Below are 20265 nucleotides of genomic sequence, written 5' to 3'. Positions count from 1 at the left end.
GAAGCGAAGCAATATTTTTGCTCCAGCACCTCTCATTCACTCACCCCCTCTACTCTTCCTCGGGGTCTCTCCCTCCTCTCGGTCTTTCTCTTCCTCTAGTTGTTTTTGCGACTCATCCCTGCCTGCGCTGCTGCTATACTACTGGCTTAAGAGGACACACACACACACACACACACACGTACGCTCATCCAGGCTGCTAGGGAAGAGGCCTGAGCTTCCCAGCAGCCCCCCTCTCCTCCTCCCCGGGCTGGTCCAAGGACATCTTCATCACCACAACCCCAACTACGACTGCAACTACAACTACCAACCAGGACTCCCCTGCCTGCCATCATGTGTGACTGCTTCCACCTGGCCTTCCCCAACTGGCATGCCTCTCAAGGCACGGGTTGGCATATCTTTCTATTCCCCCTATAATATGTCTGTTTTTGTCTCCTCATTTTCTATATTCAGTCTGTGTCTCTTCTCTTATCTGTCTCCTTCTGTTTGGGTTGCTTTCTCTCTCTGTTTTCCCCTCCTCTCACGCATGCCTCTGTTTCTGTTGTTTTGCTCAGAACAATTCACTGATTCAGCACCAGGGTTCAGTGGTGCGGTGTGAGAGATTTTGTGTGTGTATGTGCGAGGGTTAGAAAGCCAGACAGAGAGGGCGAGAGAGAGAGAGAGGATGGTGCTGATGCTGGGATCTCTTACTGACCTGCTGGCTGCAGTGCGTGCTGCTGGGTGTGTCTGCAGTGAGAAGGGGAGGGTTTGGAGATGTCATCCTCCCCAGGCTGCTCTGCGCTTGTTTGTTTTTATCTTGCCAATGTCTGAAACAGGTGGATGAAGGATGTGACTAAAGGCGTACCGGCAAACTTCTTGGCAAGATCAAACAATATCATCAAAGTAATTGTAAAAATTTAGAAAATATAGCAAACTAAAATGTAGATTAAATCCTAAAAATGTGGCTGAAAAACTGCACTGGTGATAAATTGGATGAATAGTAGGCCTACAAACTGTCCCACAGTTTGTGTGACTATCAGTAACACTACTAAGCTTGCCATAATAATGTAATTGCCTACAGAAATAGGAAAAGTTATGTAAATCAACAACTTTAAACATTAACAGATGAATATCATAATATACAATACACATTACGTCATGTTGCAGCGTGTCATAGCTTGCATATTCTACATATATTCATGACGCAGCAAATTATTTTATTACATTCTGTTTTTACATAAATCAGATGGAATTAAATAGCCCTACAATAATACAGTTTTCATACATACACTTTCTTAAATATGTACAGTATATGTATGTAGAGTGAAATCCAGAAATCCAGAGTACAGATTCATATAAATTGTACGTAAACTACAAGATTTACATTTTGGCATACAAATTAATTATACATTCTCATCTCTTGTCCATGTCACCTATTACACGTCCAAATATAAATTAAGCTTTCATCTCACATTTCCTCCCGTGGGTTGTGGATACTGTATGCACTGATTAGTCTGGATAGTATGTTTTGTTTAGATTTTCTCAGTTTCATTACATTCAGAAGTGTTTAGTCAATGGTCTAATCCAGATTAATTTACACTATAAGCACCACCGCGTTTACTCTCCCATTGCCAAAATAACATGGAGAAAGTGGCAGAAATGCTTACATGACAAAAATAAAAAAGCATTTAAGAATATTACCGTATGTTAAGTGGTGGTTAGGGAAGGTTTCAACTGGAGAATTGTCACTATAGCTTTACCTATCTGTCTGAAGCTCTCAATAAATATGAGCATAATCTGCCTGAAGATGCAGAGATGTTAATGGTGCTCAAGTAGTTATAGGCAAGCAGCTCATTGTCAGAAAGAAAACGTTTTTCTGGTGCTAGAATGACGTCAAGGTGGGGCAGGAAGCAGAGGGGAGGTGAGAGAGAGAAACGCAAACAGAGAGAGGTACTTATTGGCAGAAACTGAGATTTATGCCAAGCTGAACAGTTCTCAGCAGTGGAACCTGTTCATGGGGATATTTAAAATATCCCCATGAACGAGTTCCAGTGCTGAGAACATTAGCAAATGTTTGTATTTGATGAATTCTCCTTTTTAAATCAATATTATTAGACGTACAGGTGGTGCAGGCCGGGGCAAAGTTCCTGCCCACCACCATTCGATTCCTCTGCGGTGCCTCCTGGTTCGCACTGGGCACTCTAATAAACCGGTAGGGGGGTGTTGTTCTTTATCACTGCACTACCAACTCCTAATAGGGTGGTTGGGACACCTGTTCAGCACGGAGTGGAACTGGAACTGGGATGTATAGCGCAAAACCCCTCACTGTCAGGTGAAAAGAAGCGGCCAATAGTGCAGAATGTTGGATTCTTATAAGCACAGCACATTTAGCCATTTAGAGTTGTATGTTTTTGCTTTTGTTGTTCTTCTGCAGGAAGTACCACGTACATGGAATAGAGCAATGGTTCTCAAAGTAGTGTTTGCAGACCCCCAGGGGTCCTTGAGGGGATTCCAGAAGGTCCGTAGCAAAGTGAAGAACAGTTTAACGTCACTAATATTTAATTGGCTAGAAGTGAGCCCAATGCGAGAGAATAATCATACGTTTCACTCTTCACTTTTATGCCCCCACCTACAGAGAGTTCTAGAATTCTGTTCTAAATCTAATCTCACCAAGGTGGTGCGGTCTTATAATAATCTAAATGGCATTAGCTTCCCTGTGAATCTCTCACGTCTTGTTGATGGTGTCACATTCACTCAGTAACATCATATTGTCATATTTTTAAATATGGAGTGACTCTCCATTGACTTGAATAAAATAGAAAGTTGTAAAAGACACATTTTCAATTTGCAATGAAAATCTGTCAGCATGATCGCTAGATAGTTTTGTAGGATTGAAGCTTTATAATAGGTTATAAAGGATAATATGTAGCATATAGGTCTATAGCAGAATATATAGTATTAGTTAGTAAATAGATTAAAGGGGTGTGGCCCTAATTACCTCTTATTCAGGCATTGAAACAAGCTTTGCTCCCAGAGTTCAACTATATTTTCCTAATGCATCAATTTGGGGGTCGCTGACATGAAAAATGTTTGAGTGCCAATGCAGTTTTTGATTAAAGGCATAGTATATGCAACTTTGCTGCATGTTGACAAAACAAAACAATAAATAATTGTTTTACAAATAATTTCCTTCTGAAGAAACACACTGCCCTCTCACTGTATTTTGGTATTTTCACTTTTTTTGGTTTTTGAGCTACCAAAACAAAAAACACCACCACACTACTATACTCCAGTGGCGGATGACTGCTGGTATAGAGGGAAATAATGGGTAAAGAAATGTATATATTGTTTTGTCATGTAAACACTGGGCGAAGTTACATATTTGTGATTGAAAAATAAATTCACGTGTGATTTACTTGACACCCTATGACTCATCCTTATGTTGTAAATCCCACTCATCTGGTAACTCCTATCATCACACAGTATTATGTTGTATATATTGTCGCTGTCGAGAAGAAAACCTGTATCTCCATATTTCATCTATTTATGTTTTTATTAATTCCCTATTTTATACTTTGCCGTACAAGAGTGTTGTGTAAAAGTAGCAAAAGATTGCAGATCTACAAGCTCACAACATCTCGCAATGCAACATTCCTAAAATAGTAATTTGGTATTATAAATATTCAGCCAATGAAAGGTATTAACAAGAGCTTGTGACTAAATAATAACCAGTGGTGGAAAGTAACTAAGTACATTTTCTTAAGTACTTACTACTTAAGTAGCCTACACTTTTGAGGTATAATTTACTTTAGTATTTCCAATTTCCAGTTTACTTTTACTTTTCGTACTTTAAGTGCATTTTAATGGAAATAATTTTGTACTTTTCCTCAAGTACATTTTTAATTCCAAACTTTGACTTGTAACGGAGTAGTTCTACATTGCAGTATATTGATACTTTTACTTAAGTAAAACATTTGAGTACTTTTTCCACCACTGATAATAACTTAATTGGATCAATTGGAACACAGCTTCCTTTTTCAATTTCCTGAAAAGTAACACGTACAGTACAAGCTTTTCACCCAAATATTTTGTTGGTATGTACTATGGAGGCATGTCATGGGAATAGGGGCAGATTAAAATCTGTAATTCCAAAGAAATGATGAAACTCCTTGCACATTAGTTCCAGATTACTAGATTGAAAGCATGCGCCATGGCAGTCCCATGTTCACATAATCTGTGCAGAAAATCTAATTCAGTTTTTTCCCTTCCTTTTTTTTCTTTTTGCCCATGGCTCAAATTGTATTAAAATTGGGATACAAACAGACTGCCTCCAGTGAAAGGAGCTTGTGTCTGTAATGCGGGAAAAAATGGTCAGAATCCAAATCCTGGTTCCCTGTAAGCGGAGGACAAGTAATCAACTGTATTATATTAATTTAGCTAACTGACAAGCTTAAGGGAGCCTCCCTCGTACTGGGCAAATGGAACTACATACAGTACACACTGTAACAGCAAGCATGTTGGAGCTGGTTATGTCAGAGAACTGGCAGAAGAACAAATGTGTGTTACCAGATAAAGTAGATAGATATTTGCAGGAAATCTTCAAACTAATGGATATGAATCATTATAGAATTATGGTCCCACAATATAAATCAATACTAACATAGTTTCATCCTAGTATATGAGAGCTTTAAAGTCATTTAGGATTCAGATATTTCAATGTCTCTGTCTTGTCACTTGACTTGTGTAAAAGAACTGTCCCAAACTCAGCAGCTACAAACAATAGAATACAGACCGGATTCATCACCACATTAGTACAGGAGGCATGCTTGGATATGCCACACCCAAATACACTGCTGCAGTTGCACACAAATGAATCATACAGGATTAGCATTGTAAAACACTTGGGGATCCACCCACCACCCTGCTTAGAGCTCCCATAGAAAAGATCAGTGAAGGCCCTGTACTTATTATCCACTTAAGACAGGTTCAAAAATTATACTGTTTGTTGAAATGTATTTGTACAATTATATAAATGGTAGACAATTAAATTGTAGCAATTATAATTTCTTGTTAATCAGATTATCTTAATGGTCCAAGACAAATTTCCCTACTGAAACCAATAACTATAACATTATTAGGACAAAGGATGGCTGTATAATTATGTATTACATACAGTACATCTAATCCTTCACCATCTAGTCCATACAATGACTAACAATGTTTAAAATTTGTAAATTGTTTGTTGGGATTTCATTTTGACCATTTTGGTCAAGCGTGAGAGTCCTTATCAACTCTGCAGCACCCATATGACAAATATTTGGTAAAGGAGTTGTGCTTTGCCACTCTTTAGGGCAGTTATTGGACTAGCAAGCAAACTGACTGGTATGCAAGACATTATCAGGCCATGTCACATCACACCACATAGAGTATACTTTACATTGGTGAAACTGTCTGCACAGTCCTGTTTATATTATCCAGTGCACTCTATACTGTATGTTGAGTGAATACAATATGCAGTATACATGTGCAATTTTAATGCTGAAAGTGTCTCTGTTCTAATGCCACTAAGACCAATACCCAAACATTTTGTATACTGATCATGTATTCTGACTCCAACAATCTGTGATTTCACCTCTTCAGACATTATACAGCAAGGTTCACTGTCTGGCACTGCTATAATGCAGTGCAATGCAAAAACTAATGTCAAGCAGAATGCAGTATAGATTATTAGCAGACTCACAGATGATGAAAAGATGCTACTGTATAGCAGGAACAGAAGTTCAGAATGGCTTTCACGTTTGTCACGATACATGTTCAAACAAGGTAGCAAGGTAACAGAAAGTAGTATTAACTGGACTACATACTAAAGTAGGACCATGTTGTGTCCCGCCTTGTTTTTCCATCAGAGGCAGACCATTGTCTGTAGAAATCACATTAGCCACTTGGCAGTGCACTCAAGCCTGTAGAGGTAGGATTAAGTGCTACTAAGATTTAGCCATTTTACCAAGGACAGAAAGTACGTGCAGGTGAGTTGACAGTTGTCTGTGCTAAAACTATTGAATGATCTCTAAAACTATATTACTTTGATTTATTTAAAAAACTTTTGATTTAAAAAGAAAGTGTAGGTAGATAGTAGAGAGAAAGGAGACACGGGGCAGTGAGTGGAAGGAGGACAAGCAACACAGCAGGTCTCCAGACATAATCGAACCAGGGATTATTTTAATTTTGTTAATAGGCTATCCGCTCACCTACCCGGTTCCCTCTTAATTTTAAACCGTGTAGTTGAGTTTATTTTTGGACACTGGGATAACATGGTGATGATTTCCACAATACTTGACTCCTTCGTGTAGGTGTAGTCTAGACGTGGTGTGTCAGAGAGGAATAATGAGTGTTCAGTGTGAAAACTCCTCACAGTGGGGCCACTGTTCTGTAAAGGTAAGGCATTACCTAGTAATACCTATACCTAATTGCAATTTTAACCATGTCAACTGGATGTGTTTCACTTAGTTTGTGTTCAGGGGCATTTGTCGCTGTCAGCGGTGAGAAAGCAGTAGTAGGGATTTGAGAATGTTGTGACCTGTAGGCAGCAAATTTGTTTTGCAACTGATTTGGTAAAGGAACGTATTCACGTTTGCACAATCATTTGCCAGTTGTGATGCAATGCATATTTATAAAACTGTACATGCTATATTTAAGTGGGATTACTGTATGCGGCAGCCATACATAGCCTATAGTAGCTATTACATTGGCTGGTCGGATTCATTTGGAAAAATACATTCCCTCTCCATAGACCTCAAGGCTGCTCAGTAGCCGTAAGTCAAGTCTCAGGATCAATAGAGGGGATCACTTAACAGTCCGCTGCGGAAACAGGTTCCCTCTGGGAATTCTTGCCAGGAAGAACTCAGAATAGTCTCATCTTCAGCTACAATGTCTCAGACGAGCATCAAAACAACTTTAGCAGATCTGTAGCTTACTTTGCAGAGAATATTTGGATAGAAACAAAATAACTATTATTATTATATTATTGGATTATTTCCCAATTCACATGCTTTGGACTGCATGAGCATTTTCTGTCTCATTCTTGCATGAATCAAGAAAACGACACTCTCAAACACATCATAGTCTAAGATGTTTTAGTGGAATCTTATTTCTTTACCTGCACTATATTGTGTATAGGATTGTGTATTTAAATTTGACAATTTATCTGCAGCTGCTATCAAGAGTATTCTTATATATCATCATTATTTGTTATTTTAACTAACCATTAAGCCCTATATTATACTTTTGCTATTAAAAAATAGCCGATCTACAAGCTCATAATGTGTTGCGTTGCATTGTGAGTTTGTGGATCTACAATTTATTGTTGGGACATCAGGTTGAAAGTGGTTAAATGGAATTTGTCCATAGCTCATCTAGCCTAGAGCTATAAAATAAAGTAATGCAATAAGCCTGTAGGCCTACAATAAACTAAACTAAATTAATCAATGCAACACCGGGTGACATATTGGGTATATTATTATTAGGTTTTCTCTACAAAGTAGGAAAACATGAACAAGTTCAACTTCAGCACTATACTTGCTCATGCAAGGAATAGCGAAAATAGCCCATCTCGTGCCATGAAGTTGTGAGCATGTAGATCTGCTTTGAAGTTTGGGGAACATTAGGGACAACAAATTACCCAAGTTAGGGATGCCACATTGAAAGTTGTTAATACTATAATTCCCTCTCTCGCTGCCTGTACATGTTACAGGCTATGTTACTTCTAAGATAATCTTATCACACAGATGAAAGACACAAAAACTTAACTTTTTTCTTCTCTGTGTGTATTTGTGAACAGGAGCCGGTCGGAGGCTGGGAGGGCCAGAGAATGGTGCAGAGGATGATTCGGTAAGTCATCCATACTTTTGCACACAAACTCCCTGGATGCCAAGGATGAACCTCTGCCCCAAATTTTCCAGAACGGCCTGTTATAGCGCCACCAGGAGGCCGACTTTTGTAAACAACATTTTGACATTTTGAACAAAAAGCCTCAAATCATGCAATTTACTTGAAATCTTTCACAGACTTTCCTACTAGGCTGAGGAATATATCCCACCCTTTTCACATTGTTCTGTTATAGCTCCACCAACAGATGGAATTTTGCAGAACACATTTTTGGAACAAAATCAAATCATCCAATTGCCATCAAAGGCATAAGAAGAAATGGCACCCTTTTCAGATTGGCCTATTGCGCCACCAGGAGGCCACAACCTGACCTGCCCTGGTGGAGACCTGTGCCCTCACTTTATCTAGTCAAGTTTTTCTTTTGTTTAGATTAGGATGTGCTGGTATTGAACAGACTTTCCATAACGATAATAATTACATAAAATAAATCTGTATCTTGTTGTGAATCTTCATTGGATGCACAGTGTATGAAGTGCAAGGCATCCTTTTTAGCTTACAAATTGTTTTGTACGCACCCAAAATATTTGTAAAATCTATTAGGTTTTGTTATTTTTTCTGTTGTATTGTTTATCGGAATCCTTGCGTCTGTAATGAGCCAGTTTAACAATAATGGATTCAACGTTTTATCTGATCTAATATTAACAATTCTTAACTAAAAGGAGGGTGTACTGTTATTGATGTGCAACGTTCCACGGAATAAAAGGGGATATCTAAAACAAAAATCCAAATGTCAATGACTCCCTTCAAAGAAAACATGAAAATAACAACTGTTATGACGATGTGAGAGTGGAATTGTTCACTGACCATTGATCTACATTTCAGATATGTGACGAGCCGTCTCACGTAGAGGGAGAGAGACCACGTCCTCAAGGATCGTCTCCCGTTGAAGAGTACCCTGAAAAATACGCAGACAGTGAGGTACGGAGCACCACTTTTTAAAGAAATATGTTTTTAAAGATATTTTTGGGGCTTTTTGCTTTTATTGATAGATTAACAGTATAGTTTGACAGGAAAGGGGGAGAGAGATGAGGGGGGGGGGGGGACACGCACACAGCAAAGGGCGTCGGGACTCGAACCCGCAACACGCTGTCAGGTCGTATTACCGGCCCAGGCCGAGAGGCAGAAGTTTAAAGACGGAGTGTGGTGATTGAGCAAGGCACATACTTTATTTATGGTAGCTGGTTAATGGTAGAAATTTGTAACCGTCTCATGTGCAAGTGCAACTATAATGCGTAATTGTGTGTCCTGTTGTGTGTTCTCAGTTGTTTAGTCATCTTTCTTTTTTAAATCAGGCTTAAAGGATCACTTCACCAATTTACCAACTTTTCAACATCTTCAAATTGGCCCTGACAAATACAAATTTTCATATAGAAAGGCACTGGAGCAGACTCGGACAGTTAAAACCTTTATTTAGCACCGGGCCAGCCTAAAATAGGCTTGAGGCGCGGTGGAAGAGTGCTGTGGGGCAGTTCAGAAACCTGCCTACCAGTGACATCATCGGTAGGCAGGTTTGGTCATTTCAAACAAAATTTCACATTTCTTATTTGATTTCTTTTTTTTAATAATGTGACAATGTTTCTGTTATAGCATACATGCTACCTTTCCAGGAATAGAAAGTCTGCGGATTCTACTAGCTTGGATTCCCCATCGATTGTAAACTGTAAACAGGTGCTCGTTAGCGAGGGTTCGATAATGGAAAAACAGAAGGAGAACCAAAGCACCCTGTTGCAGTCAATTATGAACTATAATGGAGATACGTTGAAAATGATTAAAGTGATCCTTTAAGCCTCTCTTAATAATAAAGTGTATATTTTTCATATGGTCAGGTATTTAAATGTTGTTTATCGTATTTCTTTTAGGGTGACGCAGAGCATGAGTCGCCTCACAAAAAAGGTAGTGGAAAGAAAAGCAAAAAGGCTGGACTTGGGTCTCTGTTTGACAAGCGCTCCACTCCAAAGATGAGTAAACTGAAGGTCAGATACTGTATATACCTTAATAATATTTTTCTCTGAAGACATATCTATGCCCACACACACACACACACACACACACACACACACACACACACACACACACACACACACACACACACACACACACACACACACACTTGCAAAATTGCAAGCTCACAGTGCCTTGCATTGTGATTAGCTATTTTCACAATGTTTGCCTCTTTCTTATATGGCCAATGTTTAATCAATTTTTATAGTATAGTTTGTTGATTACTTTTGATGCAATATGGTATTTTGTCTGTTTATGTGTCACTGGGGACCCCCAAAAATAATGTGGAGACCCCCTTGCAGGTCCCAACCCACAGGTTGAGAATCACCGCCTTAACTTACTGTCATTCGTTTGCAGGAGGTTCACAGCCCTGAGTCGGGGGCGATATTGAATATAGCAGAAGATGGATGTGCGGACGGTCTTGTTGTTGGTGGAGGGGGAAAGGATGGAATCTTCATTAAACAAGTGGTGCCTGAGTCACCTGCCGCAAAGAACCTGAGTGTGAAAGAAGGTAAGCATAAGTAAAGCATGACCATACTTTGTCTGCAATACAGCTTTCTTTTTTTTTTTTTTAGGCCTATAATTGTTTTACCACTTACTGTATACACTACCTATACTTTGTTGACCAGAGTCCCCATGGGGTCTATCGGGAACCTCCTTTTTCCCTGCTACATAAAAAAAAAATCTGATCTACAAAAATATCTGATCTACAAACTCACTACATGTTGCGATGTGTTGTGAGCTTGTTGATCTGCTGTTCTTGCATAATGCTCACCCCAGAATAGGGACAGTAGGGTTCATGTGGTTAATTTTTGCGCTTTATATTCTGCACAGGCTCATTACCAAACATTGTCCTACTGGTTTGTGTACTTTATTAGTGCTTAGTATTAGGTTACAAATATATGCAACCATGATAGGACAAGTCTGCCAAGCGAAAACCATAACTGCGGTGTCAAGCGGCGATAATGAGAGCCGATTGACACAGCATGATTGCGCCCAGGGCAGCACTCCGTGGATTTGTCTATAGAAACTATATGGCAATGATTTCAGCAAAAGCTAAATAGCCTATCTCAAAATGTTTAGAGAGAAATATTAAAATATTCTAAGCACATAAACAGCAACAAGGTGTGTAATAGAACTAGGCCTATAGTTTCTTTACAGTGTACAATTTACATTGTATTTTGAACATGGTTGAGTATGCTTCTATGTAATTTAACTTTTAAGCAAACATACACACAGGACTAAACTCAGGACTAAATTCAACCAAACAGCAAACAAGAATAACTAGGCTAACTGGTTAAGACATATTTGGCTTATTATTCATGAGTTTCAAATGTAGTACTACACCTGCCATGTTGGGGACCAAGGTGTTTCAATTTGTCATAGAACTAATGTTCTACGCCATAGAACTAATGTTCTACGCCAATCAGATACATTGAAACACCTGTGTTGGTCCCCAACATGGCAGGTGTAGGACTACATTTGAAACGCATGAATGAAGCATGTGATGCATTTACTATTTCACAGCGAATTCTTATTTCATTATGGAAATTAAATCAACTGCATGGGAGCTTTGTAGGGTATATGGCTTTGAATTATGTTCCTCTTGTTTACACAGGTGATCAGATTCTGAGTGCCACTGTGTATTTTGACAACGTGACATATGAGGATGCCCTCCAGATTTTGGAACACGCCCAGGCTTACAAAGTGAAGCTCTGTCTGAAACGGCAGCCGGAATTGTCTGAGAGCGAACCAGTCATCCAACCTGATGTCATCAATGTAACTATACCTATGTTCCATCCTCTGACTCTGTGTGATAAGTAGCCTTTCATGTGGATACAAATTTACTTTTAAGTTTTTCGTTGTTTAACAGGAAGAAGAAGGTTCTCCCGTAATGAGGAGGCAAGGGAAGACAAAAAGACAGAGCAGTGCACGGATCTCATGGCCAAAGTTTTCCTCATTCGGCAAAGGGCAGAAGAAGCATTTTACGAGGTCTCACAGTTCCTCTGAGGCAGATGAGCAGAGAAAGCTTGAGCTGAGCCCCACTACAAGTGACACAGAGTCACCAATCAAAACTCAGGAGGCTCTCAAGGGCAAGAAGAAGCACAAGGTAAAGCTTTCATGTTTGAAAAAGAGGGGCAGTGTCAGCACACCTCCAGACCAGGATCAAGGAGTATCAGACATACATTCACCTGAGCACCCTGCAAGCACCTTAGTAGACACAACTCATAAAGCTGAAAATCTGGATATTATAGAAACCTGTGACATGAAGGATCAAAAGTTGACTGGACCTGAAACACAGCAACACAAAGTGGAACTCATCAGTTTGGACAGCACTTTGAAAACAACCGATCTAAATGTGGCTCTGGCAGACCAAAAACGTTCCCCTACTAAGGGATCTCCTGATGGGACAAAATCAAAGAAGAAAGAGCGGTCCGATTTAAAAGTAAAAATTATGGGGAAAGATAAATCTCATAAACAAGAGCAACAAGTAAAATCCTCACCAAAAAGGCTAAAGACATTGGGGGCAAGTATGGAAAGAACAACCGAAAACAAAGCTAGTGTTGACAGTTCAGCAGTGCCTTCAGCTAACACTGGGCCATCTGATATGGAAATAAGTATGCCTAAAGTGGACCTTTCTCTTGACATGTCTGATTTGGGGCTTCTAAAGAAATCTCCAAAGAGTGGCAAAGAAATGAAAGACACAAAGACATTCCAACTGCCTAATGTAGGGCTCACTGACATTACTACTGAAGACACCATTAAGAAAATGGATGTGAATGTTAAGGATTGTGTTACAAAGGAAAGCATAGGAGCGATGGAGGATCCCTATGCAAAACTTTCAAAAACACAGCTTCCCAAACGAGAGGATATTGAGATACCAGGTATGGAAGATGCATCAACAAAGAAGACAAAGTCCAGAGGGTTTAAGGAACCTAACCTCATATATACCGGACAAGTTGAAGAATTTCAAGCGGAAACTGTCCAAATGGCAATTGATGTGGACAGTGTCAGAGAGGCAGTTTCAAAATTGCCTGGATTTAAGCTGCCTAAAGTTGACACCTCTGGAATGCTTATTCCTGAAGAAATTACAATGATAGACGCCAATGCACAAAGAATAACAATGAAAACCCCAGCAGGAACACCAACTAAAGTCATAGATGCCAAAACAAAGCAGGATGCCCATTTTACATCTGACATAAAAGTATCTTCAGACATTTTAAGCTTTAAGTCAGTTAAACTGCCAAAGAGCAGACATGAAGATTTTACTTCTCAGGAAGCCATTATTGAGACCAAAGTGGGAAAAAAGGAAGCTGAAGCCAAACAGATTGACAGTGCAATCAAAATAGAACTCAATAAAATGGAATACGTTATACCAGGAAAGGAAGGAATTCGGGTACAACAAACCGAGAAAATAATGGAAACTGGGGGATTTCAATCTATTGCAGAGCATGACCAAGCCGTGACAGATAATCTGGTTGTAATCAGTCCTGATGGAACAGACAAAAAATCCAAGAAGGCAAAGTTAACCATGCCCAGCTTTGGAATCTCAAAACCAGATATAAGATTCCCTGATATTGGGATAGACTTACCTAAACGAAATGTCTCTGAGCAAAAAGATTATGAAAAAAGCTATCGAATAAATCAGGATCTACATCAAGTGCCTGATATAGATAAAGACATCAACATCCTTGGTGCTGACATGACATTTCCTACACACATCATCAAAGCTGACATTACAGCACCCTGTGTCGATACTGAAGGACCATGTGTAGATGTGAAAAGTGCAAAAGCAGAAGGTGGGGGGAAAGGAACCAAATTTAAAATGCCAAATCTTGGCATCTCAATGCCCAAAGTCAAAGGACCTGAAATTGATCTAAGCTTGTCAAAGAAAGATTTAGAATACACCTTACCAGAAGCCAAATCAGAAATCAAACTGCCTGAGGCTGATGTTAAGGCTTCAGTTTCCATTTCAGTGCCAGAGGCTCCTGTACTAGACGTTGATGCCAAGTTAAAAAAGACAAAGTTTTCAATGCCCAGATTTTCATTTGCAAAACCAAGCATTAAATCCCCTGAAGCTGATGTCAATCTTCCAGAGGCAGATGTGTCTCTTCCAGAGCGGAAAGTGGAGATGAAATCACCTGAAATGGAAATCAAATCACCAGAAACTGAAGTTCAAGTGAAGAATGTTGAAGGCTCACCAGCTAAATTCAAAATGCCAACCTTCAAACTACCCAAATTTGGAGCATCTGCTTCAAATGTAACTGTAGAAGTACCCGAAATGGAAAAAATTATCAAAATTGATGGAGCTTATGTGAAATTTCCTACCGGGGAAGCTGAAATTTCAGCACCCAGCATCGACTCTGAAGGTCCATCTATACATGTGAAAACCACTGACATTGAATTTGAAGGAAAAGGGAGCAAGTTTAAAATGCCAAGTGTTGGCGTCTCCATGCCGAAAGTAAAAGGACCCGCTATTGACCTCACTTTATCAAATAAAGATGTTGATGTCACGTTAGCAGAATTTAAACATCCAGAACTTGAGGTCAAAGAACCTTTGGCTAAAGTAGATGCCAAAGCTCCAGAAGTTGCACTTCATGTAAAAGACTTTGAAGGTTCACCCTCAAAATTTAAAATGCCAACCTTCAAAATGCCTAAATTTGGAGTTGGTCATCCAAATGTCACTGTAGATGCACCTGCTATGGAAAAGGTCATACAAATTGACGGAGCTGATTTGAAAATTCCTGAAGTGGAAGCTGAAGTTGCCATCTCAGCACCTTGCATTGATACTGGAGGTCAATATGGAGATGCAAAAATTACAGGCACTGAATTTGAAGGAAAGGGAGGCAAGTTTAAAATGCCAAGTGTGGGCATCTCAATGCCAAAAGTAAAAGGACCTGAAATTGATTTCAACTTGTCAAAGAAAGACATAGATGTCAATATTCCAAAGGCAGACGTTTCTCTACCAGAGGGAAAGGTGGAGGTCAAAGAACCTGGTGTGGATATTAAAGCACCAGAAACTGAATTGGATATGGAGGGTCAAGGAAGCAAGTTCAAAATGCCCAAATTTGGTATCTCATTACCAAAAATTAAAGGCCCTGAAATTGATTTCAGCTTATCAAAGAAAGATGTTGATGTCACAATACCAGAAGCTACAACTGAAGTTAAGCCACCAGATGTTGAAATCAAAGGCCCTTCTGCTAAAGTAGAAATTGAAGCTCCTGAGATCGATGTTCAAGTAAATAATGTTGAAGGCTCACCATCAAAATTCAAAATGCCAACATTCAAACTACCAAAGTTTGGAGCAAATGTTACTGTAGAGGTGCCTGAATTAGAGAAAGAAATCAACATTGAAGGAACTCAACTGAATAGTCCTGATGTGGGAGCAGCAGTTGATATCACGTTACCAGAAGTTAAAGCTGAGGCCAAACTCCCTGATGTTGAAGTCAAAGAACCTTCAGCCAGCATTTCCACAAAAGAATCTGCTGCAGAACTTGATGCCAAGTTGAAAAGGCCACGGTTCTCATTACCAAAATTTTCCTTTTCAAAGCAAAGTGTTCCAGTCCCTGAAGTTGACATCAATGTCCCAGATGCAGATGTTACACTACCAGAAACCAAAGCAGAAATCAAACATCCTGATGTTGATGTCAACATTGAATTCCCTCAAGTTAATGTCACAATACCAGAGGTCAAAACAGAAGTCCATCTTCCAGAGGTTGCATTGAAAGAATCTGACATTTCCATAGAGGACTCACCTGCTGCAGAATTTGATGCCAAGTTCAAAAAGCCAAGGTTCTCATTGCCCAGATTTTCTTTTTCAAAGCAAAGCATTCAAGCACCTGAAATTGATGTAAATGTTCCAACGGTAGAGATTCTTCTTCCAGAGGGAAATGTAGAGATGAAGGAACCTGGAATGGAAATTAAAGCACCAGAAAGTGAATTACAAATTGAGGGACAAGGAAGCAAATTCAAAATGCCAAGTTTTGGCATATCCATGCCAAAAATGAAAGCACCTGAAATTGATTCAAGCTTACAAAAGAAAGAGTTTGGGGTCACATTACCAGAAGTTAAAGCAGAAGTTAAACTCCCTGATATTGAAGTCAAAGATGCCTCTGCAACAATTATTCTGCCAGATGCACCTACATTAGAGGATGATGATAAGGGGAGAAAGACCAGCTGGTCAATGCCACGATTTTCATTTTCTAAACCAAATATTAAAGGTCCAGAAGTTGATATGAACTTTGAAGCACCTCAAATTGATGTCACAATACCAGAGGCCAAAGCAGAAATCGATATTCCAGAGGTTGAAGTGAAAGAACCTACAGCTGAAATTTCTATAGAGGACTTGCCTGTTGCAGAGCTTGATGCCAAGTTCAAAAAGCCACGGTTTTCATTACCAAGATTTTCATTTTCAAAGCAAAGTGTTCAAGCACCTGAAGATGATGTAGATATTCCAAAGGTAGATATTCACCTTCCAGAAGGAAAGGTAGAGATGAAGGAGCCTGACATAGAAATAAAAGGACCAGAGAGTGAATTAGCAATTGACGTTCAAGGAAGCAAGTTCAAAATGCCAAGTCTTGGCATCTCAATGTCAAAAGTAAAAGGACCTGAAATTGATTCAAGCTTACAAAAGAAAGATGTTAATGTCACATTACCAGGCATAAAAGCAGAAGTCAAACTCCTTGATATTGAAGCAAAAGAACCCTCAGCAACAATTGCTGTACCAGATGTACCTACATTAGAAGATGATGGCAAGGGGAGAAAGACCAGCTGGTTTTCATTTTCAAAGCCAAATATTAAAAGTCCAGAAGTTGATGTCAAATTTGAAACCCCTCAGGTTGATCTCACAATACCAGAGGCCAAAATGGAAGTCGATGTTCCAGAGGTTGAAGTGAAAGAACCTTCAGCTGGCATTTTTATAGAGGACTCACCTGTTGCAGAACTTGATGCCAAGTTCAAAAAGCCAAGATTTTCATTACCCAGATTTTCATTTTCAAAACAAAGTGTTCAAGCCCCTGAAGTTGATGTTGATCTTTCAGGGGTAGATGTTTCTCTTCCAGTAGAAAGGGTGGAGGTTAAAGGTCCTGGGGTGGAAGTTAAAGCACCGGAAGCTGAAATAGATATTGCTGGACAAAGTAGCAAGTTCAAAATGCCAAGTCTGGGCATCTCAATGCCAAAAGTAAAAGGACCTAATGTTGATTTAAGCTTGTCAAAGAAAGATACGAATGTCTTATTACCAGAGGCAAAACTCTCTGGTGTTGAAGTCAAAGAGCCCACTGCAACAATTTCAGTACCAGACACCTCAACATTACAGATAGATGCCAAACTGAAAAAGACAAGTTTCACACTACCCAGATTTTCATTTTCAAAGCAAAATGTTCAAGCCCCTGATGTCGATGTAAACATTCCAACGGTAGATGCTTCTCTTCCAGAGCGAAAGGTGGAGGTGGAGAAACCTGAGGTGGATATTAAAGCACCAGTAACTGACTTAGAAATTGATGGGCAGGGAAGCAAGTTCAAAATGCCCAAATTTGGCATCTCATTGCCAAAAATTAAAGGCCCTGAAATTGATTTCAATTTATCAAAGAAAGATGTTGATGTCACAATACCAGAAGTTAAAACAGAAGTCAAACCACCAGATGTTGAACTGAAAGGCCCCTCTGCCAAAGTAGAAGTTGAAGCTCCTGCAATTGATGTTCAAGTAAAAAATGTTGAAGACTCACCTTCAAAATTCAAAATGCCAACATTCAAACTACCTAAATTTGGAACAACCCTTCCCAATGTTGCTGTAGAGGTACCCGAAGTAGAGAAAGAAATCAACATTGAAGGAGCTCAGCTTAATTTTCCTAATGTGGGAGCAGCAGTTGATGTTACCTTACCGGAAGTTAAAGCTGATGTCAAACTCCCTGATGTTGAAGCCAAAGGACCTTCAGCTAGCATTTCCATAGAGGAGCTACCTTCTGCAGAACTTGATGCCAAGTTGAAAAAGCCACGGTTTTCATTACCAAAATTCTCATTTTCAAAGCAAACTGTTCCAGTCCCTGAAGTTGATGTCAGTGTTCCAGATGCTGATGTTACACTGCCAGAAGCCAAAGCAGAACTTCCTGATGTTGATGTCAAACTTGAAGCCCCTAAAGTTGATGTCACATTACCAGAGGTACCAGAAGTTAGTCTTCCAGGGGTTACAGGTGACATTTCCATAGAGGATTCACCTGTTGCAGAACTTGATGCCAAATTCAAAAAGCCAAGGTTTTCATTACCAAAATTCTCATTTTCAAAGCAAAGTGTTCAAACACCTGAAGTTGATGTCAATGTTCCAAAGGTAGATATTCATCTTTCAGAGGGAAAAGTAGAGGTGATGAAAACTGAAATGGAAATTACAGCACCAGAAAGTGAATTAGAAATTGAGGGACAAGGAAGCAAATTCAAAATGCCAAGTCTGGGCATCTCAATGCCAAAAGTAAAAGGACCTGAAATTGATTTAAGTTTACAAAAGAAAGAGGTCGGAGTCACATTACCGGAAGTTAAAGCAGAAGTCAAATTCACTGATATTGAAGGCAAAGATGCCTCAATTTCTCTACAAGATGCCCCTACATTAGAAGATGATAACAAGGGGAGAAAGACCAGCTGGTCAATGCCACGATTTTCATTCTCAAAGTCAAATATTAAAAGTCCAGATGTTGATGTGAACTTTGAAGCACCTCAAATTGATGTCACAATACCAGAGGCCGAAGCAGAAGTCCATATTCCAGAGGTTGAAGTGAAAGAACCTTCAGCTGGCATTTCCATAGAGGACTCACCTGTTGCAGAACTTGATGCCAAGTTCAAAAAGCCAATGTTTTCATTACCAAGATTTTCATTTTCAAAACAAAGTGTTCAAGCCCCTGAAGTTGATGTAAATCTTCCAACGGTAGATGTTTCTCTTCCAGAGGGGAAAGTAGAAATGAAGGAACCCAAAATGGAAATTAAAACTCCAGAAACTGAAGTGGAAGTAGATAGGCAAGGAAGTTCATTTAAAATGCCAAAGTTTGGCATCTCATTGCCTAAAGTAAAAGCCCCTGAAATAGATGTCGGTTCATCCAAGGTGGAAGTAGACGTTATATTACCAGAAGCTAAATCCGACGTCATACTCCCAAATTTTGAAACCAAGGTAGAAGTTAAAACTCCAGAAATTGAAGTTCAGGCAAAGCATGCTGAAGGATCCCCATCAAAATTCAAAATGCCAACATTCAAACTACCTAGATTTGGAGCTGCTATTCCAGATATAACTGCTGAGGTACCCGAAGTGGATAAAGACAATAATATTGATGGTGCAGAAGGGAAAATTCACGCTGTTAATATAAAATTACCAGAAGCTAAAGCACTTGAAGTCTCAGAGGTTGAAATAAAAACACCTCCTGCTGACATTTCGGTACCTAAGGCACCTGTTGTAGAGCTTGATGCTAAAATGAAAAAGCCAACATTTTCATTACCTAGATTTTCATTTTCTAAGTCAAGCATTCCATCCCCTGAAGTTGTTGTTAACCCTCTAGAGCTTAACATTTCTCTTCCAGAGGGAGAAGTGGTTGTGAAACAACCTGAATTGGAAATGAAACCACCAGAAACTGATGTTCAAGTGAAGAATGATGTAGGATCACCATCAAAATTCAAAATGCCAACACTGCACCTTCCTAAATTTGGAGTAACTTCTTCAAATGTCACTGATGGGGCCGAGTTCAACGTACCTCAACAGGGAGGTATAGTTGATGTTGCATCACCAGAAATAAAAGCAGACGTCTCACTTCCAGAAGCTGAAATGAAAGCACCTTCTGCTGCTATCTCTGTACCAGAGGCACCTGTTGTAGAGATTGATACTAAAATGAAAAAGCCACGGTTTTCATTACCCAGATTTTCATTTTCTAAGTCAAGCATTCAACCCCCTGAAGATGATATAATCTCTCCAGAGCTTAACATTTCTATTCCAGAGGGAGAAGTGGTTGTGAAACAACCTGAAATGGAAATCAAATCACCAGAGATTGATGTTCAAATAAAGAATGTTTTAGGATCACCATCAAAATTCAAAATGCCAACACTACACCTGCCTAAATTTGGGGTAGCTTCTTCAAATGACACTGTAGAAGTACCCGGGGTGGACAAAGAAATAAACATTGATGGGGCTACAGTCTCTAAAGCAGAAGTCTCACTGCCAGAGGTTCACATGACAGAACCTTCTGCTGCCATGTCTTTACAAGACGCCCCTGTAATAGATGTTGATGCAAAGTTGAAAAAGCCAAGGTTTTCATTACCAAAAATGTCATTTTCAAAGCAAAGTTCCAAAGAATCTGAAGTTGATGTCAAACTTCC

At 39.4% G+C, this 20265-nt stretch overlaps 1 protein-coding gene across 1 annotated transcript; it reads left to right on the top strand.

Annotated features, from left to right (window-relative positions):
- Positions 1 to 330: 330 nt before the first annotated feature.
- LOC308329806 (protein AHNAK2-like) lies at positions 331 to 19493 on the top strand (the record flags this gene model as incomplete). Its single annotated transcript, XM_080784309.1, has 10 exons — positions 331 to 385; positions 7814 to 7863; positions 8743 to 8838; positions 9780 to 9893; positions 10279 to 10432; positions 11540 to 11700; positions 11795 to 12452; positions 13425 to 13616; positions 14892 to 15160; positions 19476 to 19493. 10 exons carry the CDS (start codon positions 331 to 333, stop codon positions 19491 to 19493), a joined length of 1767 nt encoding a protein of 588 aa, XP_080640435.1.
- Positions 19494 to 20265: the final 772 nt, after the last annotated feature.

Source organism: Protomyctophum bolini (assembly GCF_963924005.1).
Source record: "Protomyctophum bolini genome assembly, chromosome: 15".
Lineage (NCBI taxonomy): Eukaryota > Metazoa > Chordata > Actinopteri > Myctophiformes > Myctophidae > Protomyctophum > Protomyctophum bolini.
This window is presented reverse-complemented; position numbering and strand designations above follow the sequence as displayed.